Source organism: Myxocyprinus asiaticus, chromosome 35 (assembly GCF_019703515.2).
Source record: "Myxocyprinus asiaticus isolate MX2 ecotype Aquarium Trade chromosome 35, UBuf_Myxa_2, whole genome shotgun sequence".
NCBI classification, from domain to species: Eukaryota; Metazoa; Chordata; class Actinopteri; order Cypriniformes; family Catostomidae; genus Myxocyprinus; species Myxocyprinus asiaticus.
In genome coordinates, this window is record NC_059378.1 from 17,459,908 (window position 1) to 17,480,244 (window position 20,337).

The window sequence follows — 20,337 nt, forward strand, 5'->3', positions numbered from 1 at the left end:
AAGTGATTGGAACACCTGAATTCAATTATTTGGATGGGTGAGCGAATACTTTTGGCAATATAGTGTATATATGAATGGCAACAGAGGTGTTTTTGTTACATTTATATTGACAAACTGTTTTTCTTAGTTGTGAAGTTTAAAATAAGCTTAAAATATTGATGTTGCGTTTACGGTTACAATTTTAATTTAGATTCATGAACAGATACATTCGGACTCGGACTCAACTCGGACTTGGCGTGCTATGGACTCGTCTTGAGTCCAACTCGGCCTCTTTTGGACTCGGACTCAACCTGGACTCGACTGTTTAAAGACTCAGACTTGACTCGGACTCGACTAAGGTGGACTCGAACCCAACACTAGTATATATATATATATATATATATATATATATATATATAAATTTGAAGAACACTTTTGTCCACCAAATTAAAGTCAGGTAGCCATTTTGTTGTCATGTGAAAAAAAAAAAAGTAAGACCCTGTTATGGTGCTTCTCAATCGGAAGGCTGCAGCCTCGTTAGGCTGGATATCTCGGCTGCCACGTCATCAAGCACCGTCGAAGACCATCTCAATTGTGAGGACCCTTAGAAGGCAGCCTCGTTTCACAGCCTTCGTTTGCCATATTTTGGAGGATGCATCGGGCGTATCCTTCATCGCATTCAATCACCCACAATCCTTTGCACATGTCCCAAATTATTTAAAAAAAGGGCAGAAAACGAGTCGCGTGAGCGCAGAGGCGAAAGCCTTTATGACGCAGCTTGCTTTATTTTTCATGCTTTTATTGCATTTGCAACAATGATAATATGTAGAAAAGATAATACAACAAATTAGCAGATACAAATTACAAATAAATAAATAAATAAATAAAATGAATAAAAGGGCACTTACATGAATTGTTTTAACATTTTGATAGTTTTTACAAGTCTAGGGTTCATTTTTTTCATATTTGAAATGGTTTAAATATAAATTCTTAAAATGAATTCTTAAATATACATTTTTGAGTGACCAGCTTTGTGAATAAAAAAAAAATTGCTAAAATAATTAAGAGATTAAGGACATATTTCTCATTTTCTGATGTATATGGGTTTTCTAAAAACATATCACATGGGTCTAAGCATATGGTTCGCCATGCACACTTACTAGACCATCTATATATAACTTGCTTAAATGACTGGCGTCCTGTTGCTCTGACCCCCATCATCAGCAAATGCTTTGAGAGACTAATCAGGGATTACATCTGCTCTGTGCTGCCTCCCTCACTAGACACATTGCAGTTTGCTTACCACAACAACCACTCCACTGATGATGCCATTGCATCTACAATACACACTGCTCTCTCCCACCTAGAAAAAAAGAACACTTATGTGAGAATTTTGTTTGTAGACTACAGCTCAGCATTCAACACCATAGTGCCCTCCAAGCTTGATGAGAAACTCCAGGCTCTGGGCTTAAACAGCTTGCTGTGCAGCTGGATCCTGGACTTCCTGTCAAGCAGACGCCAGGTGGTTAGAATAGGCAGCAACATCTCCTCATCACTGACCCTCAACACTGGAGCCCCACAGGGCTGTGTTCTCAGCCCACTCCTGTATTCCCTGTACACACATGACTGTGTGGCAACACATAGCTCCAATGCCATCATTAAGTTTGCTGATGATACGACGGTGGTAGGTCTGATCACTGACAATGATGAAACAGCCTACAGAGAGGAGGTGCACACTCTGACACACTGGTGTCAGGAGCACAACCTCTCCCTCAACGTCAGTAAGACAAAGGAGCTTGTGGTGGACTTCAGGAGAGGAGATAGAGAACACAGTCCCATCACCATCAATGGAGCACCAGTGGAGAGAGTCAGCAGCTTCAAGTTCCTGGGTGTCCACATCACTGAGGAACTAACAAGGTCCATCCACACTGAAGTCATTGTGAAGAAGGCTCATCAGTGCCTCTTCTTCTTGAGACGGCTGAGGAAGTTTGGAATGAACCACCACATCCTCACATGGTTCTACACCTGCACTGTAGAGAGCATCCTGACTGGCTGCATCGCCGCCTGGTACAGCAATAGCACCGCCCACAACCGCAAAGCACTGCAAAGGGTGGTGCGAACTGCCAGACACATCATCGGAGGTGAGCTTCCCTCCCTCCAGGACATATATACCAGGCGGTGTGTGAAAAAAGCTCGGAGGATCATCAGAGACTCCAGCCACCTGAGCCATGGGCTGTTCTCACTGCTACCATCAGGCAGGCGGTATCGCAGTATCAGGACCCGCACCAGCCAACTTCATGACAGCTTCTTCCCCCAAGCAATCAGACTTCTGAACTCTTGATCTCTCACGATCAATATACATCAGCACTGCACTTTATTACTCTTACTCTTTTATCTCACACCGGACTGTCATAAATTATATTATTATTATTATATTATATTCTCTCTTAACAACTTACTATCAACCGACAGCCTGACTGTCAATACAGTACAATACAACCTACTGTACATTCTATATATACTATATATACTTTTTTATTGTATAAAGTGTATTCTATATTGTGTGTATTGTATACTGTACATTGTATGTTATTATTTGTATATTGTGTTGTGTGTAATTATGTGTATATTAGATTTTAAATTGTGTTGTAAATCTGATGTTTATTGTATATTGTCTCATCACTGTCACGACTACTGTGTTGCTTGGAACTGCACCCAAGAATTTCACACACTATTGCACTTGTGTATATGGTTGTGTGACAATAAAAGTGATTTGATTTGATTTGATCTCATTCTAACCTACAGTCTCAGCAGGACTGGTCTAGGAAGGACATGGCCTAACTAGGCTGCAGCCTTACATTTGAGAAGCACCCACTGTCACAAAACGTCTTGATATTTATAACTCAAAAATACATACACTGTACACTCATGTGTATTCAATATGCAAGGAAAATATTTTAATATCTTTTACTACACTTTTATTTTATTTTTTTTTATTTTTTTTTGTAGAAATGCTATAAAAGTTATTAAAAAAAATTAATAAAAAAAAGTAAGAAACCAACATGGGCACAAAGATTATATTTCTATGAACTTGACACATGCATTTTAAACTAGGGTTTTAACAGATTTTTCATTTTTATCACCTCTGACAACCTTATTTGTCAATGACCCATATACACAAACATGCTGATTAACTGAACAAGACACAGATGGATATAATTAGGGTTGACTTTCAAAGAGACAAAAGACTTTCAAAATAAAAGCACAACTTGAATAAAAACTAAAACAAGGGCCCCTTTAAACTGTTATGCACATGCAGATCATAGGACTTTTACCATGTTATTCAAAATGCATCTCATGAAATAAATTCTGAAATCATTGATTAGAAATCATTGAAACCTGCTGTATCATATACCAAACTGCTTTTCTGGTTACCAGCACTGTTTTTAAATCTGTTTTCCTGCTTTTCTGATTGATTTTGCTTAGTATGGGATTTGTGTGGGGTGTGGAGAGCAGTCTGCCTGGAGGGTGGAGCAGCCGTCAGCGAGGGTGAGAGCAGGTCACAGCCGGAGAACAACAGACTGATTCAGATCTGTTCTGGCCACAAAACAAGGCAGCATGAAGAATGAACATACTGTATGACGAATATTCCAAAAGAGAGCACTTTTCAGAAAATCATACAAACGCTTACACCCACATTTATTCCATGTGCTGGCCACTGACAGTACATTCATACTTACTCACACAAACACACCAGATGCACACAGAATGTAATATGAAGTATAATTATCTATACTCTTTTTCTCTTTGTCACTCTCTTCTTGTCCTCCCTTTTTCATTTTCTCTTTTCTATTTCTCACTCAGCCACTCACATACACACACTTTAATATTCACAACTAGTGCATGTTTAAAAATACATACTATGCACTCAAAGTATGTACTTCCCTGTGATGGGAAAGTACATACTTTTGACTGTGTAACAAAAGACTACACTAGTATTGGGACATACATCATAAAAATGCACATTGACACCACCCATTGTGTGTCATGTACTGTTTTAATTTGCATGTAGCAATGTTAGCATGTTGCTAAGTTGATTAATGTACAATTGATTATTGATTAACTTTAAATGTGCACTTAGTAATACTTGTGTTTATTTTGCAGCTTAAACAACATCACGCAAAAACAGAAGTTCTCAGTTAATGATGTCCTTGTAAAAACACGCTTTTTGTAGTTAGCCATGACTACTCCACGTGTGAAACCGTCCAACTGCTTGGGATTATTTAGAAATAGCAAATAATATTCAACAGCTCAAATGATCTCAACATGACGGCGCTCATGAATGTGTACCCAGGACCATATGTAGAGAAATGTATTGTTTGGGACGCACTTATTCTAATCGCGATTACTATTTAGGATGGATAGTATGCGAACTGGGATGCAGGTTAAAGGGATAGTTCACCCAAAAGGAAAATTCTTACCCAATTTACTAACCCTCATGCTATCTCAGATGAAAGTATGACTTTCTTTCTTCTGCTGAACACAAAAGAAGGTTTTTAGAAGAATATCTCAGCTCTGTAGGTCCTTACAATGCAAGTGAATAGTGGCCAGAAATTTGAAGGTCCAAAAAGCACATAAAGGCCACATTAAAGTAATCCATACGACACCAGTGGTTAATCCATATCTTCAGAAGCAATATGATAAGTGTGGGTGAGAAACAGATCAATATTTTTGTCCTTTTTTTACTATAAATTATCCTCCCTGCCCAGTCGGTGGTGATAAGTGCAGAGAATGCGAATTGCCAAAAACAGAAGAAGAATGTGAAAGTGAAAGCGGAGATTTATAGTAAAAAAGGACTTAAATGGGGGCCTGGGTAGCTCAGCGAGTATTGACGCTGACTACCACCCCTGGAGTCGCGAGTTCGAATCCAGGGTGTGCTGAGTGACTCCAGCCAGGTCTCATAAGCAACCAAATAGGCCTGTTTGCTAGGGAGGGTAGAGTCACATGGGGTAACCTCCTCATGGTCACGATTAGTGGTTCTCGCTCTCAATGGGGGCACGTGGTAAGTTGTGCGTGGATCGCGGAGAGTAGCATGAGCCTCCACATGCTGGGAGTCTCCACGGTGTCTTGCACAATGAGCCACGTGATAAGATATGTTGATTGACGTCTCAGAAGTGGAGGCAACTGAGACTTGTCCTCCGCCACCCGGATTGAGGTGAGTAACCGCGAAACCACGAGGACCTACTAAGTAATGGAAATTGGGCATTCCAAATTCGGAGAAAAGGGGTATATATATATATATATATATATTATTCTGTTTCTCATACACACCTATCATATTGCTTCTAAAGATATGGATTTAAGATCTGGAGTCATTTAGATTACTTTTATGCTGCCTTTATGTGCTTTTTGGGCCTTCAAAGTTCTGGCCACCATTCACTTGAATTGTATGGACCAACAGAGCTGAGATCTTCTAAAAATCTTCGTTTGTGTTTAGCAGAAGAAAGTAAGTCATACACATCTGGGATGGCATGAGAGTGAGTAAATTATGAGAGAATTTTCATTTTTGGGTGAACTATTTCTTTAATGATTAGACATCATTAATTGCATCAATATTTATCAAATGAAGCGGTGCAGTGTCAGTTTCATGTTTATTGACTGTTTATAGTGTACAGTAAACAGTCTATTTGTTTATGTGTACAGGGTTGGAGGAGGAAAGACAGCTGGATAAGATCACAGATCAGGAGCAGACATTTGAAGATGTAGTGAAAGGATATTATTGCAAAGCTCCACTTGTTACTATAGAGAGCAGGTATGCTGAAGAATTTTTTGCATGAATGATGCCTTCAAGTCATGTTGCAATGATCATGTTTACAAGATGAATGCACATGAATGTCACAGTTACCAGTGGGAATCTGTGTGGTGTCAATTAAAGAATCATTACAGAAGCTAATTAGAATTGATCATAATAATTTTTTATTACACGACTGGAACATTCAATTCTGATTGGTCAATTGCTGACCGGTAATCCAGATATTGCAGGTCATTTTTCCTACTTATGTTATGCGCTCCTGTTCCCTCATATCACTCTGCAATCTCTACAAGTAAGTTCTACAAATCAAAATATGTTGTCATCTTATTTATTTATTTGGTAAGTAGCTGTGTAATTAGTAGGATAATGTACAGTCAGCCGGTCATTAGCGCCTACAGGCTGACTGTACATTATCATTTACTAAATTGCGAATGATGACTGTACAATTTAGTTTGTATGCATTTTTGCAGCATAATGTTTGCCAAAAAATACTACTCATTAGAGTGTTCATGAGATGACAGGCTTGTACAACAAAAACACTTTTCTCATCATTCTCTGTGACAGCACGAAAATAATAAAATAACAGGTAATGTTTTATATTGTGTTAACCTCAAATTAGTTGCTGAATCAGGAAATGCTTATTATAGACAGATAATTAAGACATTTGCAACATGAAAGAGGCATATACAGAGACCATAGTTTAAGTGTGTGGTTTCTCTGCGGCAGGTTTGAGCAGGCCTTTGTTAACAGTCTGATTAGTGTAATGGGTGGATCTGATTCCCGCTCCTACTGGACAGCTCTGCAGGACAGGAATCGAACCGGAGAGTATCACTGGCTGATCCAGAATGGCTCCTTCATACCCCTCACCTACACCAACTGGAATCAACACCAGCCAGGTGTGCCAATCTGTAATATACTTACCTATAACATACTTACCTGTAACGCCACAAGCACAAACAGACTTACAGATAAGACACAAGCTCTGTATTTATTTGACTGTCTCTGTCCCTATCTGCAGTTAGTGGAGGGGGCTGTGTGTTGATGTCTGGGGGTCAGGCTCTGGGTCACTGGGAGGTGAAACATTTCCACACCTACAAGGCCCTGGCTGTGTGCACACAGGAAGTGAGCAGTAACCATGATGCTCTAAGGCCTTTGCCACACATAAATACAAGTGCATCATGCCCAACAGGATGGGAAAGCCGCAAAGACCTGCCAGACTGTTAAGGTCAGAGATACATAATCATTTAGCCATTATTGGCACTGTACACTCTCAGACATGCAAAGACTAATTAACTTAAGTGATAAGGCTATTTTGAATCTTTTCTTTGATTTGTATTACTGATTTACTGCCTGTAGCATTATTGAATATGTTACTGCCTTTCAGAGATACTTTTTGACTGCTTGTTTTTTTGTTGTTTAGGTGTATCACAGTGAGAAGATCCTGATGCAACGCACCTGGACGGAGGCTCAGTTCTTCTGCTGGGCTTTGGGTGCTGACCTAGCCAGTTTCCATCACTATGAGGATCAGGCTTTTGTCAAACAGCTCCTCTCCACCATGTTCTAAAGGTTGGTTTACACCTGTATCCTTCACTCCTGTTTTCCTGCCACAGGTGGGGGAATAATACGATGCATTCCTCTCGAGATTATGTATTATTAAGGGGGTCTCGGGGCAAAAATGCTCCAAAAAGGGACAAAAATTCCCCTGAAATTCAAAATGTGGGGGCAATTTAAAAAAAACAAAAAACTTTTTTTTATTAATAGCATCTGATAAATTTCTTTATATTCAATTCTAAGCCTAGTTATAAATATTATCACAAAAATATGATTTCATGTTGATTTATTTTTATGGGTAGGAGGAAATATCCCAGTATAATTATTCAGATTAAGAATTTGAATTATTTTATTAAATTGAAGTATTTGAATAAAAGGATGACACAGTATAATTTTTATTTGTTTAGAGAAAAATGACAACATAAAATGAAAAAATGCCGCTTCAAATCAAATTCAGAGGGCAATTATTGCCCCTTTATGGAAAAGTTAATTCCTGACACTGGATTATGTGTATGTCTACTGTATATCAATTCGCCAGGCCAGGATTTGGCATTTTGATATTATCGGCATCAGGCGATAACATATTAAAAGAAGTTAAAACTATTATATTTTCTGTTTATTGGCCACTAAACAGATAAGACCTGTCGTTAAAGTCTTGTTGATAGAGAAAGACCAAAATCTGGTTGTCAAGATTATGTTTAAGTGGCAGATTCCAAATCAGCAATAAAATATGACAACAGTGGTGTCATTTGCTTCTTTATCTGAAATTATGCAAAAAAAACAAAACAAAAAAAAAATAGCGTGGTCCTGCCAATGTGCATGTGTGTTCTGGAGTAAACAAACAGCCAATGCCTCTTTCAAAAATGTGGGACATCCATTCCTCCATCTATAATTTTAAAGGGGTAGTTCACCCAAAAATTTTAACTCCCCTTCATGCCGTCCCAGATGTATGCAACCTTCTTTCTTCTGTTGAACACAAATAAAGATTTTTAGAAAAATATCTCAGCTCTTTAGGTCCTCACAATTCAAGTGAATGGTGGCCAGCACTTTGAAGGTTCAAAAAGCACATAAAGAGAGCATAAAATTAATCCATATGACTCCAGCGGTTAAATCCTTATCTTTAGAAGCGATATGATAGGTGTGGGTGAGAAACAGATCAATATTTAAGTCCTTTTTGACTATAAATCTCCACTTACACTTTCACATTCTTCTTTTGTTTTTGGCAATTTGCATTCTTTGTGCATATCGCCATTTAGTGGGCAGGGAGGAGAATTTATAGAGAATTTTCATTTTTGGGGAACTATCCCTCTAAATGATAAATTATGCATTCTGAGTTACATCATTTAAAAGGTAATGCTCTCTTATAAAACAATGTAGTTATCTATTTTTTGTTTGTAGCTTGTAGTGCAAGTACTTTATAAAAAGGGCAGCTTCACTGTAGTTTAACTGCTTTAAATAATGCGTAGCTTGGATTTTAAGTAGCTTCCCCAACACTGGTCTACATACAGCTGATGTGCTTTGGTCTAGGGATGCGTTGATTGTTTAGATTTTATTCGAAAATCACATGCAATCTCACGCACAGATTTAAAGCCTTATACATATATGGAACATTTTCTAGATTTAGTGACTCATTTAGAGCAGGCACTGAGCAGGACACATGTCTTTTTGTCTCTTTGGTTCTGCAGGGCTCTGAATATTGGTGGATTGGGTTGTCTGCTAACAATGGACACAATGGCTTCAGGTGCCTTTAATTTATTACCATAATTAAGTCTCTTACAGTAGAATAAATTAAAATCATTTTACTAATCAAAGTAAAATAATTATACTTATTTGTGTAATAATTAAAAAGAAAAAAGCAGGAAAAAATGAAGAGAAATTAAAGGTGAAGTGTAATTTTCTTGATTCTAGCGGTACCAAAAATCTTTCCAAACATATGAAAATTCACAGAGGCCATGCCTTATTATTTTATTCTGTCTCGTTTTCTCAAGATAACTCAAGAAAAACATGTGATAAATTGTTAATTCATGGCCTTTGTGGCTCTCAGTATGTTTGGAAATGGTAATTAGTGGTGCTTACTAAGGCAAGCTTCACTGTTATAGGGATTTAAACCAACCTCTAACCCTAAATATTAAATTGTGCAGCTTGTTAAGGGGAGGTGTGCTGTTACTTTTCTATGCAGTTGGACTCACTGTTTTGACTTGGTGGATGATAAAACAGGTTTAAAAATCCCATAGACATAGAACAAACTCTAGCCATATACAGGGACGAGAATGTCACCAGCTGCGTTTCCACTATCGGGCCAAATGAGGGTGTGCTAGTGCATGCCAGGGCCAGTTGCGTTCCCACTGTCACTTCTGGGGCTTCATCGAGCCTCCTCTGAACTTTCTCAACGGTCAACGGCCTTTGGCCTGCTGATTACCCTTGGGCCAAACAAGGCCAACAGGGGGTTGAGGCGGGTTCAGTGTCAAAAGCGGAGTTTCGGGGTGGGCTCTTTTGACTTGGGCCAGTAAGTAACCACCAAAACACCCTAGCATCCACCCAGAACACCCAAGAAACTGCATATCAGCACATTAAAAACCAATCGGAACAACTTAGCAGCTGCATAGCTATGCCCTGGCAAACACCCACAACATCCTTACATCATGGTGGCATGTTTTGCATGGGCAAGCACTACTAAAATTTTCTTCAGAAAATGTAAAAATCGAGTTATTTTTGCAGTTTCATTTAGTGCCACAAGTGCAACAGGAATTGCACTTCTCCTTTAAGAAAGAAAGTGGAGAAAAGAGCATATGACGCTGACTTCATATTGAGATTTGTGTGTTTGTGTGCATTTTGCAGTTGGACTGATGGATCAGCTTTGGATTACGAGAACTGGGAAAATGGGCGAGTTTACCAAAAGCCTGGCCACAATTGCATACAGATGTCCTCTGTGACCGGTAAACATAATATGTACACACAATCACCTAAACACACAAAAGTATGATTATATACTCCAACACTTCTTGTCAATAATGCTATGCAGGAGAGTGGAAGGCAGGAAGCTGTACAGATCTCCATGGTTACGTGTGTAAGCGCAGGGCAGTGGCTGTAGTGGAGGTCCCACGTGAGCCTCATTATATCGGCAGCTGCCCAGAGAACTGGTTCTACTATGGACACGAGGTTTGGACATGCACACAGAAGCTTTGTCTCTGCTTTTATACTCTCTTTTTTGCGTATACACATTATCTTCATGCTATGAAATGTGTCTAATATGCAGTACCTGGAGAGAGCTATCTGTTTGCATTGCCATTCATCACAATGGCATGGCTCATTTGCTAAAAAGGATATAGCTGCAGGCAGAGCTCCAAAAAGGGGCGGTAGCTCCAAACCGCCACATAGATATACAGAGCCCCTAACCTAACCCTTTGCCTAACCCTAACCGTGTGTGGAAGTGACGCCCCCTTTTGGAATTGGCGCAACCCCCTTTTGGAGTAACCCTGCTCCGTTTTGGAGATTCCGCCCCCCTTTGGAGATTTCCAATCTGTAGCTATACCTACTTGCATTTGCTGATGCATGGCATGTGTAGTTATGGCTTCTGCCAGTAGGGGCTGTCTCCCAAAGGTAAACATCTTGCTGAGGAAGTTAAAATGTGGACATGTTAATAGCCAGCTACCGATTTAATTGCACATACATTTGCAGGTAACTCTATCGCTCCCTTGAGTACTGATGTTTGCTACCATCATAGTAACACAAGAGTATGTGGCCTTACAGTGTCTCAAAAATTGACAGGTTATACGTTGGACGTGCAAAAGTTTTTGTGTTTTATTGGTTCTCATTGAGATTTACTCATTTTTGTCTGGTTACCAGTGTCTGTTTCTGCATCTCCCAGCCCGCCCGGAAGAGGGGAAGACCTGGCATGAAGCTCAGTCCATGTGCTCATCCCATCAGGCCACTCTGGTTTCTATAGAGGATGAAATCGAGCAACGTAGACTAGAAATCACACTGATTTTAGATGGTTTCACCTGCCTTTGTTATTTCGTAGTGACTTTAGGTTGTTTTTGTCTGTTAACTGAAGCCTACATCGTCATGCTGCTTCATGGCCAATCAGCAGGGGTTTGGATTGGGACACAGGGTGTCTTATCTCGCAAATGGACCAATGGGAAGCCCCTCGTCTATAGTAACTGGGAGGTATAATGACTCAGGATTTAAAAGAATTGTTCACCCAACACCCAAATGTAAATTCTGTCATAATTTACTAACCCTCTGGTTGGTGCAAACCTTTATGACTTTCTTTCTTCTGTGGAGCACAAATTGTGTGGAATTGAAAGCCTCTGTCACCATTCTCTTTAATGAAATTGAATTTGATTTCCCCACTGTTTTTAAATATATTCAATATGTGGGTATGTGTCTACAGACATTACCCAATTAAAGTTCCTGAAGAATCTTCCTGTACATACCTGTCCGACAGTCACAACTTCCATGTGACGGGGGTATGGCTAGATGAGATCTGTACCGAGAATGTATATGGCTTTGTCTGCCAAAAGGTAAAATCACTTCAGCAATATCAAATTTTATTATACTGTATATGATCAAATGTGTATTTATGCAATAAAGGCATATCGTTCGTCTGATGGTTGCATTTTACTTTTCCACATGTATAAACAAACATTAAGATAAGTAAAGCGAGTTTCGGTCCGGTGACTTTTTGCATGAGAACTAAGCACACTACCACTAAGATATCAGTCCACATAAGTTTAATCAAAGAACTTGAGCTTTTCTCTACTCCACACCATCCTCTGTAACTTTAAAGGCAGATCACACATAATAACAACAAAATAAGCACATATATATTTAATTACGCTTATGAGCGGGGTTTCAGTTGAATCACTCTATTTTAGTCTATTATCGACTAGCTGGGTCAATTATAACATGGGTTAACGCTGTTAATTAAATGTGTTGTTGTTTCTTTCAGTAGGGCTAACAAATAAACTTATGAATGTTCACAGTGTATTTTCATTTTGATTTTCAGGAAGATAATTATATAACTAGTATCTATAAAGCAATTGTTTTCATTTATTGAAAAGGCTGACATTCAAGTATTTTTTTTTCTATATACCAATTCATGATGTAACTAAGCTATAACTTGAATGCTACCATTAATTTTGCATAGTTAGATCGCCTTCTACACATCAAAATGTAAAAAATACAATACAAATAATAATATCAGTGTTAATCATTATAACTCACTTTTTTTACACTAAACGGCGGTGCCAAAAGTGTCCGTTTGCGGCTTCTGGCGGTGATTTTGCAAACAAGCCTCACGTGTGAGAATTTAAAGTTTTACCCCCGCGTTAATCCCCATGATAGTAAGGATCATTCTGGTTGGATACCTACTGTATCAGCTAAGTCTCACATAGTCAAACTTTTGACTTTCAGCAGAAAGTCCTGTCCACCTTGCAGCTTATGCTGTCCACTTAGACAGGATGAGACTGTCCGTCTGACATGTACAGCAACCAACCACAGTCTGTTTTGTTTTCACATGCTGTTGTTTAGGGGCAGGTACATTACAGAAAAACACAAAAGAAATGAGTGGAAATGTGTATATGTCTGTTTTTATATCAATAGAATTATATTGACAATAAAGTATGACACTAAATTCTTAGGTGCACTCTCAACAATTGCAGTGTAGTCCATCTCAAGACCTCCATTGCTTTCAGTGTAGACACTGTGTTATAACTTTTAGGTCTCCCAAGCTATCTGGCTTACATAGACTTAGGAATGATTTAGTTACTCCTCTCTTTCTCCTTCTCTTTCTCTCAGACCCCACCAAACATCCCACCCACCCCTATTATGTCTCTGCCTCTCTGGATTCATCGGAGTATAAGAACCACAGTTGCAGGATCATCCATGGCAACTTGAGCTGGTGCACAACTCAGAGGGACTGTTCAGAGAGGGGGGCAGCACTTGTTGGGAGCTTCATACTGAATTGGCCTCTACAGTACAGATGTAAGGGGATCTTGACATGACTTGTGTACTTAGCTATGTTCAGAATGGAATACTAGCTTACTACCAGGGTTGGGCAGAATACTTAAAGAAAGTATTCTGGGCTGAATACTAAATACTCTCTCTAAAATGTAAAACTATTTTTGTATTTTAATCATACTTCTTAACCCATTATTTGAATGGACTGACAAAGATGAATACATTTTGACACAAAATTGGATACGAAATGTAAATTAACCATATTTTCGAGATTATAACTGGATACCACATGCAGAAATCAAACATGCAACATAGTGAGGTCCTGTGACAACAATGTATTACTTGAATGTAGTATATGAATTGTTTTATTACTGACGACGAGGAGGAGGGCGGGGCCGTGCCGTGACTACGCATGCCCGGCCCCCAATTGGGCTAATCAGCCGAGGAGAGGGATAAGTGCAGCGGAATGCGGCAGTTCGGGAGAGAGAGAGGAATAACTTGGTCCGCCGTGCCCAGATACGCTGTCGCCCGGCCCTCAGCTACTCCCCAAACTCTGGCGGATGACAGCCGCTCCTCTCTGGGCGGACCGGAGCAAGTCCTCCGACTCCTGGCGGATGGAACGCCCCTCTGCTTTTTGGTGGCCGGTTGGGAGCACCTCTGCCCCTGGCAGCGGCACCACCGCTCCAGGCCGCTGGCAGCGAGCCCCTCCTCCCCTCGCGGACGGCGGCCTTTCCACTGTATCCGGACGGCCACGGCTGCTCCTTTGGGTTGGCTGGTAGTGGCGAGTCACGGGTTTCGGCACCAGTGTAGCAAGGTTGACATGGGAAAGGAGGCGGGGGGAACTGGCTGAACTGTCAAAATAGTGGTTTAATGAAAACTTAAACAAAAAGACACAGAACACAAACACACACGATGCATGTGGCTCTCTCTCTCCCGAACAGCTGCATTCCGCTGCACTTATCCCTTTCCTCGGCTGATTAGCCCGATTGGGGGCCGGGCATGTGTAGTCACAGCCTGGCACCGCCCTCCTCCTCGTCACACAGATCTTGTGCATTTTTATTCCAGTTTTGTCTGAAATTACATCCAGTTCATTCATCAGATTGAAAGTGAAAGGCAAAGTCTACAGTATTCCATGCAATAAGCTCTGTTATTTACAAATGTAGTGGTCATTCTGTATTCTATGCATACAGAAAATTTGCATACTGTACACAGTATACATACTACAGTAGATACTGCAGCAATAGTAAGAGAAGTGTGTTAGTATGCTTTTGTGAACTTAGCCCTTATGTATATTAAACAATACTGCCCTCTATCTCCATAGGATGGTATATCTTACCAGTGGTCAGATGGCACTGAGGGCTTGTTCACTCACTGGGAGGTATCTAATTATTTCCCAGAGGGGCCAATGGGAGAAGGAGGTTGTGTGTCCATGGATATAAATGGACATTGGAAAGAGGCAGAATGTGACCTGCAGTTATCAGGAGTAATATGCTATATTCCTCCCTCAAGTGAGTCCATTTCTTTTTTGTATATGCCTTGTTTCCTATTTAAGTTTTTAATGAATTTTTAATAAGTGTTTATTAAATTTCATTTTAATTTAAATAAGTGTGTGGTGTGTGTGTGTGTGTGTGTGTGTGTGTATATATATATATATATATATATATATATAAGGCTGTGAACAGATTCAAATTTTTTAACTAATTAATTGCAAACTGATTAATTGCAACATTTTCTGTGATTAATCATGATTAACCATGGTACATGGTATATTAAAGCAAACATTAAAATATAATCATATATATATTTTCTTTATACTTTGTCTCAAAGAACTTATAAAAAACTGGGTAGTAATCATTTATCTTAATTATTTAAATATGTACATATTAAAATATTCAGTTACAGGTATACATTTTGATGTAATTAAAAATTGGGCAAAATCTTCTAATTATATCATCAGATGGGCAAGTTCAATTTAAATCAAGCTTTATTAGCAAGATAAACTTAAGAGTACATTGCCAATGAATTATAAGATGCTATAAATACAGATATAAAACTGAATGCTGAAGTTTAATTTTGCTGAAGTTTAAAATCTCAAAACGGATACTGCATTAATACTATCTGCAGTAACGTTACAGAAGAACCGACCAAAGAATATGGATCCAGCAGAACAACTCGGGAGATTCACCCAAGGGTCGTCTTCCGTGAGGCTTATTGTATAAGGTTCTGGAGCTTGGCCTGTCAGGTAAGCTGGGAGGAGAGAGTCCTAAAGACCATGTTCTGGCTAGGACTGAGTGCTTCGGTGAAGGAGATGATCCCTTTGGACTGCGACAGCCTGCCCCTTGGTGACTTCATTACTAACATCGTAATGGCTGGTCTTTTGCTATCTACTCCAGCGGCCAAACCTCTTGCAGTGGAACGAGCCAACGCCCACACCTGCCACGGCCAACAAGCCAGCGTTGCAAGCCTCATCCATCCCAGAGCCAGCGTTGCAAGCCTCGTCCATCCCAGAGCCAGCTCCAGCCCTAGAGGAATTTTCGTGTTCCAGTGGTTCCAGTGGTCTCTGAGCTCCCATCAATGGAGACCACTTTCTCCCCAGCCTCAGTGGCCCTGGAGCCTTCCTTCATCGAGCCTCCCATGGCTATGCCTTCTGAGTCTCCCACAGCTGTGCTCACGGCCATCTGGAAGCGTAAGAGGAGAAGGGCACCTACTCCCCAGTCAATGCCCGTGCACGCGACCACGGAGGTCGTTCCCCAGTTACTGCCCGTGCTCGCGACCACTGCCTCCTGACCCAGTCCCAGCCCTGTGGCCGCCTCCCAGGCCTTCTGACCCAGTCCCGGCCCTGCAGCCGCCTCCCAGGTCTCCTGATCGTCCGCCAACTCCTCCTTGGCCTCCTACGGATCCTTCCTGGTCTGCTTGGCCCTGTCTCCTTTCCCATCCATCTTTGGGCATCAGGAGCTGCCCATTGGGGGGGCGGGGGGGGTACTGTCACAAACTCCCTTGTGTTATCCCATCATCTTCCCATTATGTTTTGACTATTAGACTACACTTTCCATGATGCACCTGTTTGATTCACACTCATCTGCTCCCCATTGGATCCACACTCTCTCGTCCTTCCCAGTTAAGTTACACATAGCTCTGACATCTGTACCGAGAACAAACTTGTCATGTCCTTTTCAGGTCTGCACCATGGTGTCATGTCTGTTGCAGCATTGGTGGCAATTTTGCTCTTTGCTGTGATGATTGGCTCGTTGTGGCTCCTTTACAAATGAAACTCTTTGTGTATACAAAGGCTTCCATCATTTGGGAGTGCCTACTATAGACAGACAAACTCTCAAACCAGTGACCAGGATGAAAATGTTTTGCTCCTAGACCTGAAGACACAAGCAGTGGACAGTGTGTGTGTGTGTGTGTGTGTGTATGAGTTAGCATTAGTTCAGTCAGGGATACTGCAGCGGGAATATGATGGTTCTGAAATGAAGATTCTCAAGTTGTCTGTCCATGCTGCTGCTAAGAGAGAATATTATGCACAGACTAGTCTTATGAAGTCCCATGATCGTTCATTTTAAAAGCATAATGAAAGGCATAGCCTTAAAGTGAGAGATGGGACTTTTTTTCCACATTGTTTCATTCAGGACAACAACAGGCTGTGCCAAATTGCTTGTTTGTTGATATTGTTAGGTGTTAAAGGAATAGTTCACCCAAAAACTTACAATCAATCTCCACTTTCACGTTCTTCTGTTTTTGGCGATTCGCATTCTACATGCATATTGCCACCTGGGCAGGGAGGAGAATTTGTAGCAAAAAAGGACTTAAATATTGATCTGTTTCTCACCCACACTTATCATATAGCTTTGGAAGATATGAATTTAACCACTGGATTACTTTTATGCTGCCTCAATATGATTTTTGGACCTTCAAAGTTCTGGCCACCATTCACTTGCATTGTATGGACCTACAGAGCTGAGATATTGTTTTAAAAAGAAAGTCATGCACATCTCGGATGGCATGAGGGAGAGTAAATAATGAGAGAATTTTAATTTTGGTGTGAACTATCCCTTTAATGTCAACATGAAATCAAAATTGACCCTATTTACTGAATACACATTCCTCATCTTATTGTGCATGATTCATAATTGTATTCCAAAGAGAAAAATGTTTGTCTTCATAATATTTCATCAAGTAGCAAGTAATAACTTACTCTACCCCTGAAACAACTTTCCTAGTTAACTATCCTCACTAAGGCCGCTTAAGTTTCAGCCAGTGGTGTGTCAAGACGTCAAACACTGGTATGGAACGCCCACTTTTCTCAAACCAATCAATTCCCGACATTTTTAAAGGTGAAGTGTCTAATTTCTGCACCAGTAGAATCACCAGACAGAATTAAAGAAATAACTAAATGTTTTCAAACAGGTTTCCCAACATTTTCCCATCTGCCAATGATCAGACAAACAGATAGACACGACCCAAACTCAAGCCATTGGTTGAGCTAGTGTTGTTGTGTTTATACTTTAGGGGAATCAACCAACAATGACTTACAGTATACTTGTCTCTGCATATTAAGCAGAGAAGTGTTTGAACATAATAATAATAATAAAAATTAAAAATTAAAAAATACATCACCTTCAAGTAAAATGGGATCCACAATACGACTTTGGGATCCATGTGGTCCCCAGGAACTTCTAGAACTAACTGCTTGTTTGAAGTCTATTAATAGGCAGATCTAGGAAGCTGCTCTATTTAGAGCAATAAACTACAACCAAAAAGGACCAACATATTCATATAAGCCATTGCACACCAAAGCAGAACAGGACAGTGTGGTCTTGAAGAAATGTTTACCTTACACAGACAAGGTTGCATTGTGTATCAGTATTACGTTCTTATTTAGTAACATTGTGCTGTCCTTGGAGACCTGAAACTTATTTGATCTGAAGTGTGTTTGTTGTAGGATTACATGTTTTGTTCTTTATAAGCAACTTACCTTGCACAATTTACAGTGCACCAGAGCAGTGTTATTAGAATAAAGTTAGTCTGCAGTAGATTACGCACCAAATTCAGATTCAAATTCAGCCTCAAAGCCTCAGTCCCTCAAGAGACTACTATCTGCACATCTGTAATGAAACTGATTGTAGTTATCTCACTTTTCATAGGGTTCTAATATATTTTTTATAGGACAGCAAAACTTATTGTTCCACATTATTTGAATTCATTATGTAACTATGCAAAAAAAAAAAAAAAAAAGAAAGAAAGAAAGAAAAGAAAAAAAAGTGAATTAATAATGTTGTTTTTAGTCATCCAACGTTCCTCTGAGGTCTTTGGTATTACAACACACAAAGGCTGTACATTCTAAGTTCAGAAATGCCCTCTGTATTTTGCAATTTTGCAAAAAATATAACTGCCTTGTACATTTGTATAAGGAAGTGTGTCCTGGACTGTATGGCTAGACAGTTGTGGCCTCATTGTTGTGTGTGTTGTTGTTTTTTTTTTTTTTTTTTTTAATCAGATTTCATATATTTGTGGTACATTTTGAACTAAGAAGAACAGTTAGAATTTTTGATATTGGTTGTTGTTGTTGTTTGTGTGTGTGTGTGTGTGTGTGTGTGTGTGAGAGAGAGAGAGAGAGAGAGAGAGAGAGAGAGAGAGAGAGAGAGAGAGAGAGAGAGATAGTTTTAATGTTCTACATAGAGTTATTGTGTTTCACAGTTTACATTTTGTTCTATTTTTAAGCAGTTGTGTTTTTAGAAAAGTAAAAAAATAGTGAAGTTAGGATCAGTTTCACTTTTTTTTTCTCTTCTTAATCATTTTTACATTAACACTGTTTAATGTGACTAAATGCAGATTTTCAATATTTTTCACTAGTTAATTAACCATTAGCCCGAAAGGGCAAAAAATAATTTATCAAACAGCTTCAAATATCAAAAGGGGGTGAAGAGCGCGATGTCAATGTGAGCCACCAATCAATAAGCAGTATTACATATTGGGGCGTGGCCTTCGTCGCTGTGACGTACTTGACAGCTGACCATCAGTAGAGCAATAAACAGAAACAGAAAATGTGTCAGGAGTGGCGAGTCACCAAGTGTGGTTAACGTGAGAGTACAAAAACCAGGCCAGTGCTTATGTACTCCGGAGAGACGTATGACTGCTTTTAAAGGATGTTATTTACATTTCTCATCATGGATTGGGACAGACAGCAGCCGTTGTTTTGTACACTATTAATCCTTCTTTTAGGAACAGGAGCAATTAATTTAGGTAGTTGCGGATCAGCTGTAAACAATGGTAAGTCTGCTTTTCTTATATCTTATAACATATATCCTCTGTACAGCCTAAATAAGAGCATTCTAACTACTATAAATTAATACAGTTGCTTTTTATAAGATACCAATAAGACACTTCTCTTAGAGAAGGACTGAAAGCAGGCTGGTTGTGAGTTGCTTATGAAATGTTTATTCACTGTTTTAAAGAATTTGATACACTTCTCTGTGAAATATTAGTTTAGTTCTCTACTCAGCTTACATGTGTGAATTTGTGGTTCTGGTAAAGCCCCATTGGTTTACATGCTGCCTGTTTAGAGGGTCATTTCCAATGTTTGGAAATCATTATACACAGTTTTATAAGAGCATTGAAATGTTAAACCACTTAATTGCCTCAGTGTAGATCACTGCTGATAGCTGCCTCCTGTAAATCAAGTCCTCATATTTCAGAAATATATGTGTGTTTATGTGGGCGAGACACACACGGAGAGAGAGAGAGAGAGAGAGAGAGAGAGAGAGAGAGCATTTGACACTTAACACCCTTTAGCCTTTATTAAAACTAATCCATTTTGAAAAAGCCTATATTAGCAATGTATACTATAAACCTGATATCTAATATATGTAAAAATATGTATGTTTGTATGTTTATAGACATATATTAACATTATTAAAGCACACACACAATACTTTCACATGTGATTTTCCTAAATAAATAATGCGTCACAAACTCTTCAGAGAAATATTGATGCTATGTTTGTTTTGTTGTGGCTGCAGTGATGGCCCACC

General features: G+C 39.5%; 2 protein-coding genes across 3 annotated transcripts in view; both read left to right on the forward strand.

Moving 5' to 3' along the window:
* pla2r1 (phospholipase A2 receptor 1) overlaps window positions 1-11,175 on the forward strand; it is a 29,240-nt gene extending 18,065 nt beyond the window's left edge. Inside the window, exons 6-12 of the mRNA XM_051672166.1 lie at window positions 3,466-3,528; window positions 5,683-5,791; window positions 6,518-6,687; window positions 6,810-7,016; window positions 7,212-7,357; window positions 10,181-10,278; window positions 10,365-11,175. Coding sequence (XP_051528126.1) covers window positions 3,466-3,528; window positions 5,683-5,791; window positions 6,518-6,687; window positions 6,810-7,015 — 548 coding nt within the window. The 3' untranslated portion in view covers window position 7,016; window positions 7,212-7,357; window positions 10,181-10,278; window positions 10,365-11,175. The remainder of the gene's footprint in view (window positions 1-3,465; window positions 3,529-5,682; window positions 5,792-6,517; window positions 6,688-6,809; window positions 7,017-7,211; window positions 7,358-10,180; window positions 10,279-10,364) is intronic.
* Window positions 11,176-19,325: 8,150 nt separating this feature from the next.
* ly75 (lymphocyte antigen 75) overlaps window positions 19,326-20,337 on the forward strand; it is a 42,511-nt gene continuing 41,499 nt past the window's right edge. For both annotated transcript variants that reach the window (XM_051672161.1, XM_051672162.1), the window contains exon 1: window positions 19,326-19,576. In XM_051672161.1, coding sequence (XP_051528121.1) covers window positions 19,453-19,576 — 124 coding nt within the window. In that variant the 5' untranslated portion in view covers window positions 19,326-19,452. The remainder of the gene's footprint in view (window positions 19,577-20,337) is intronic.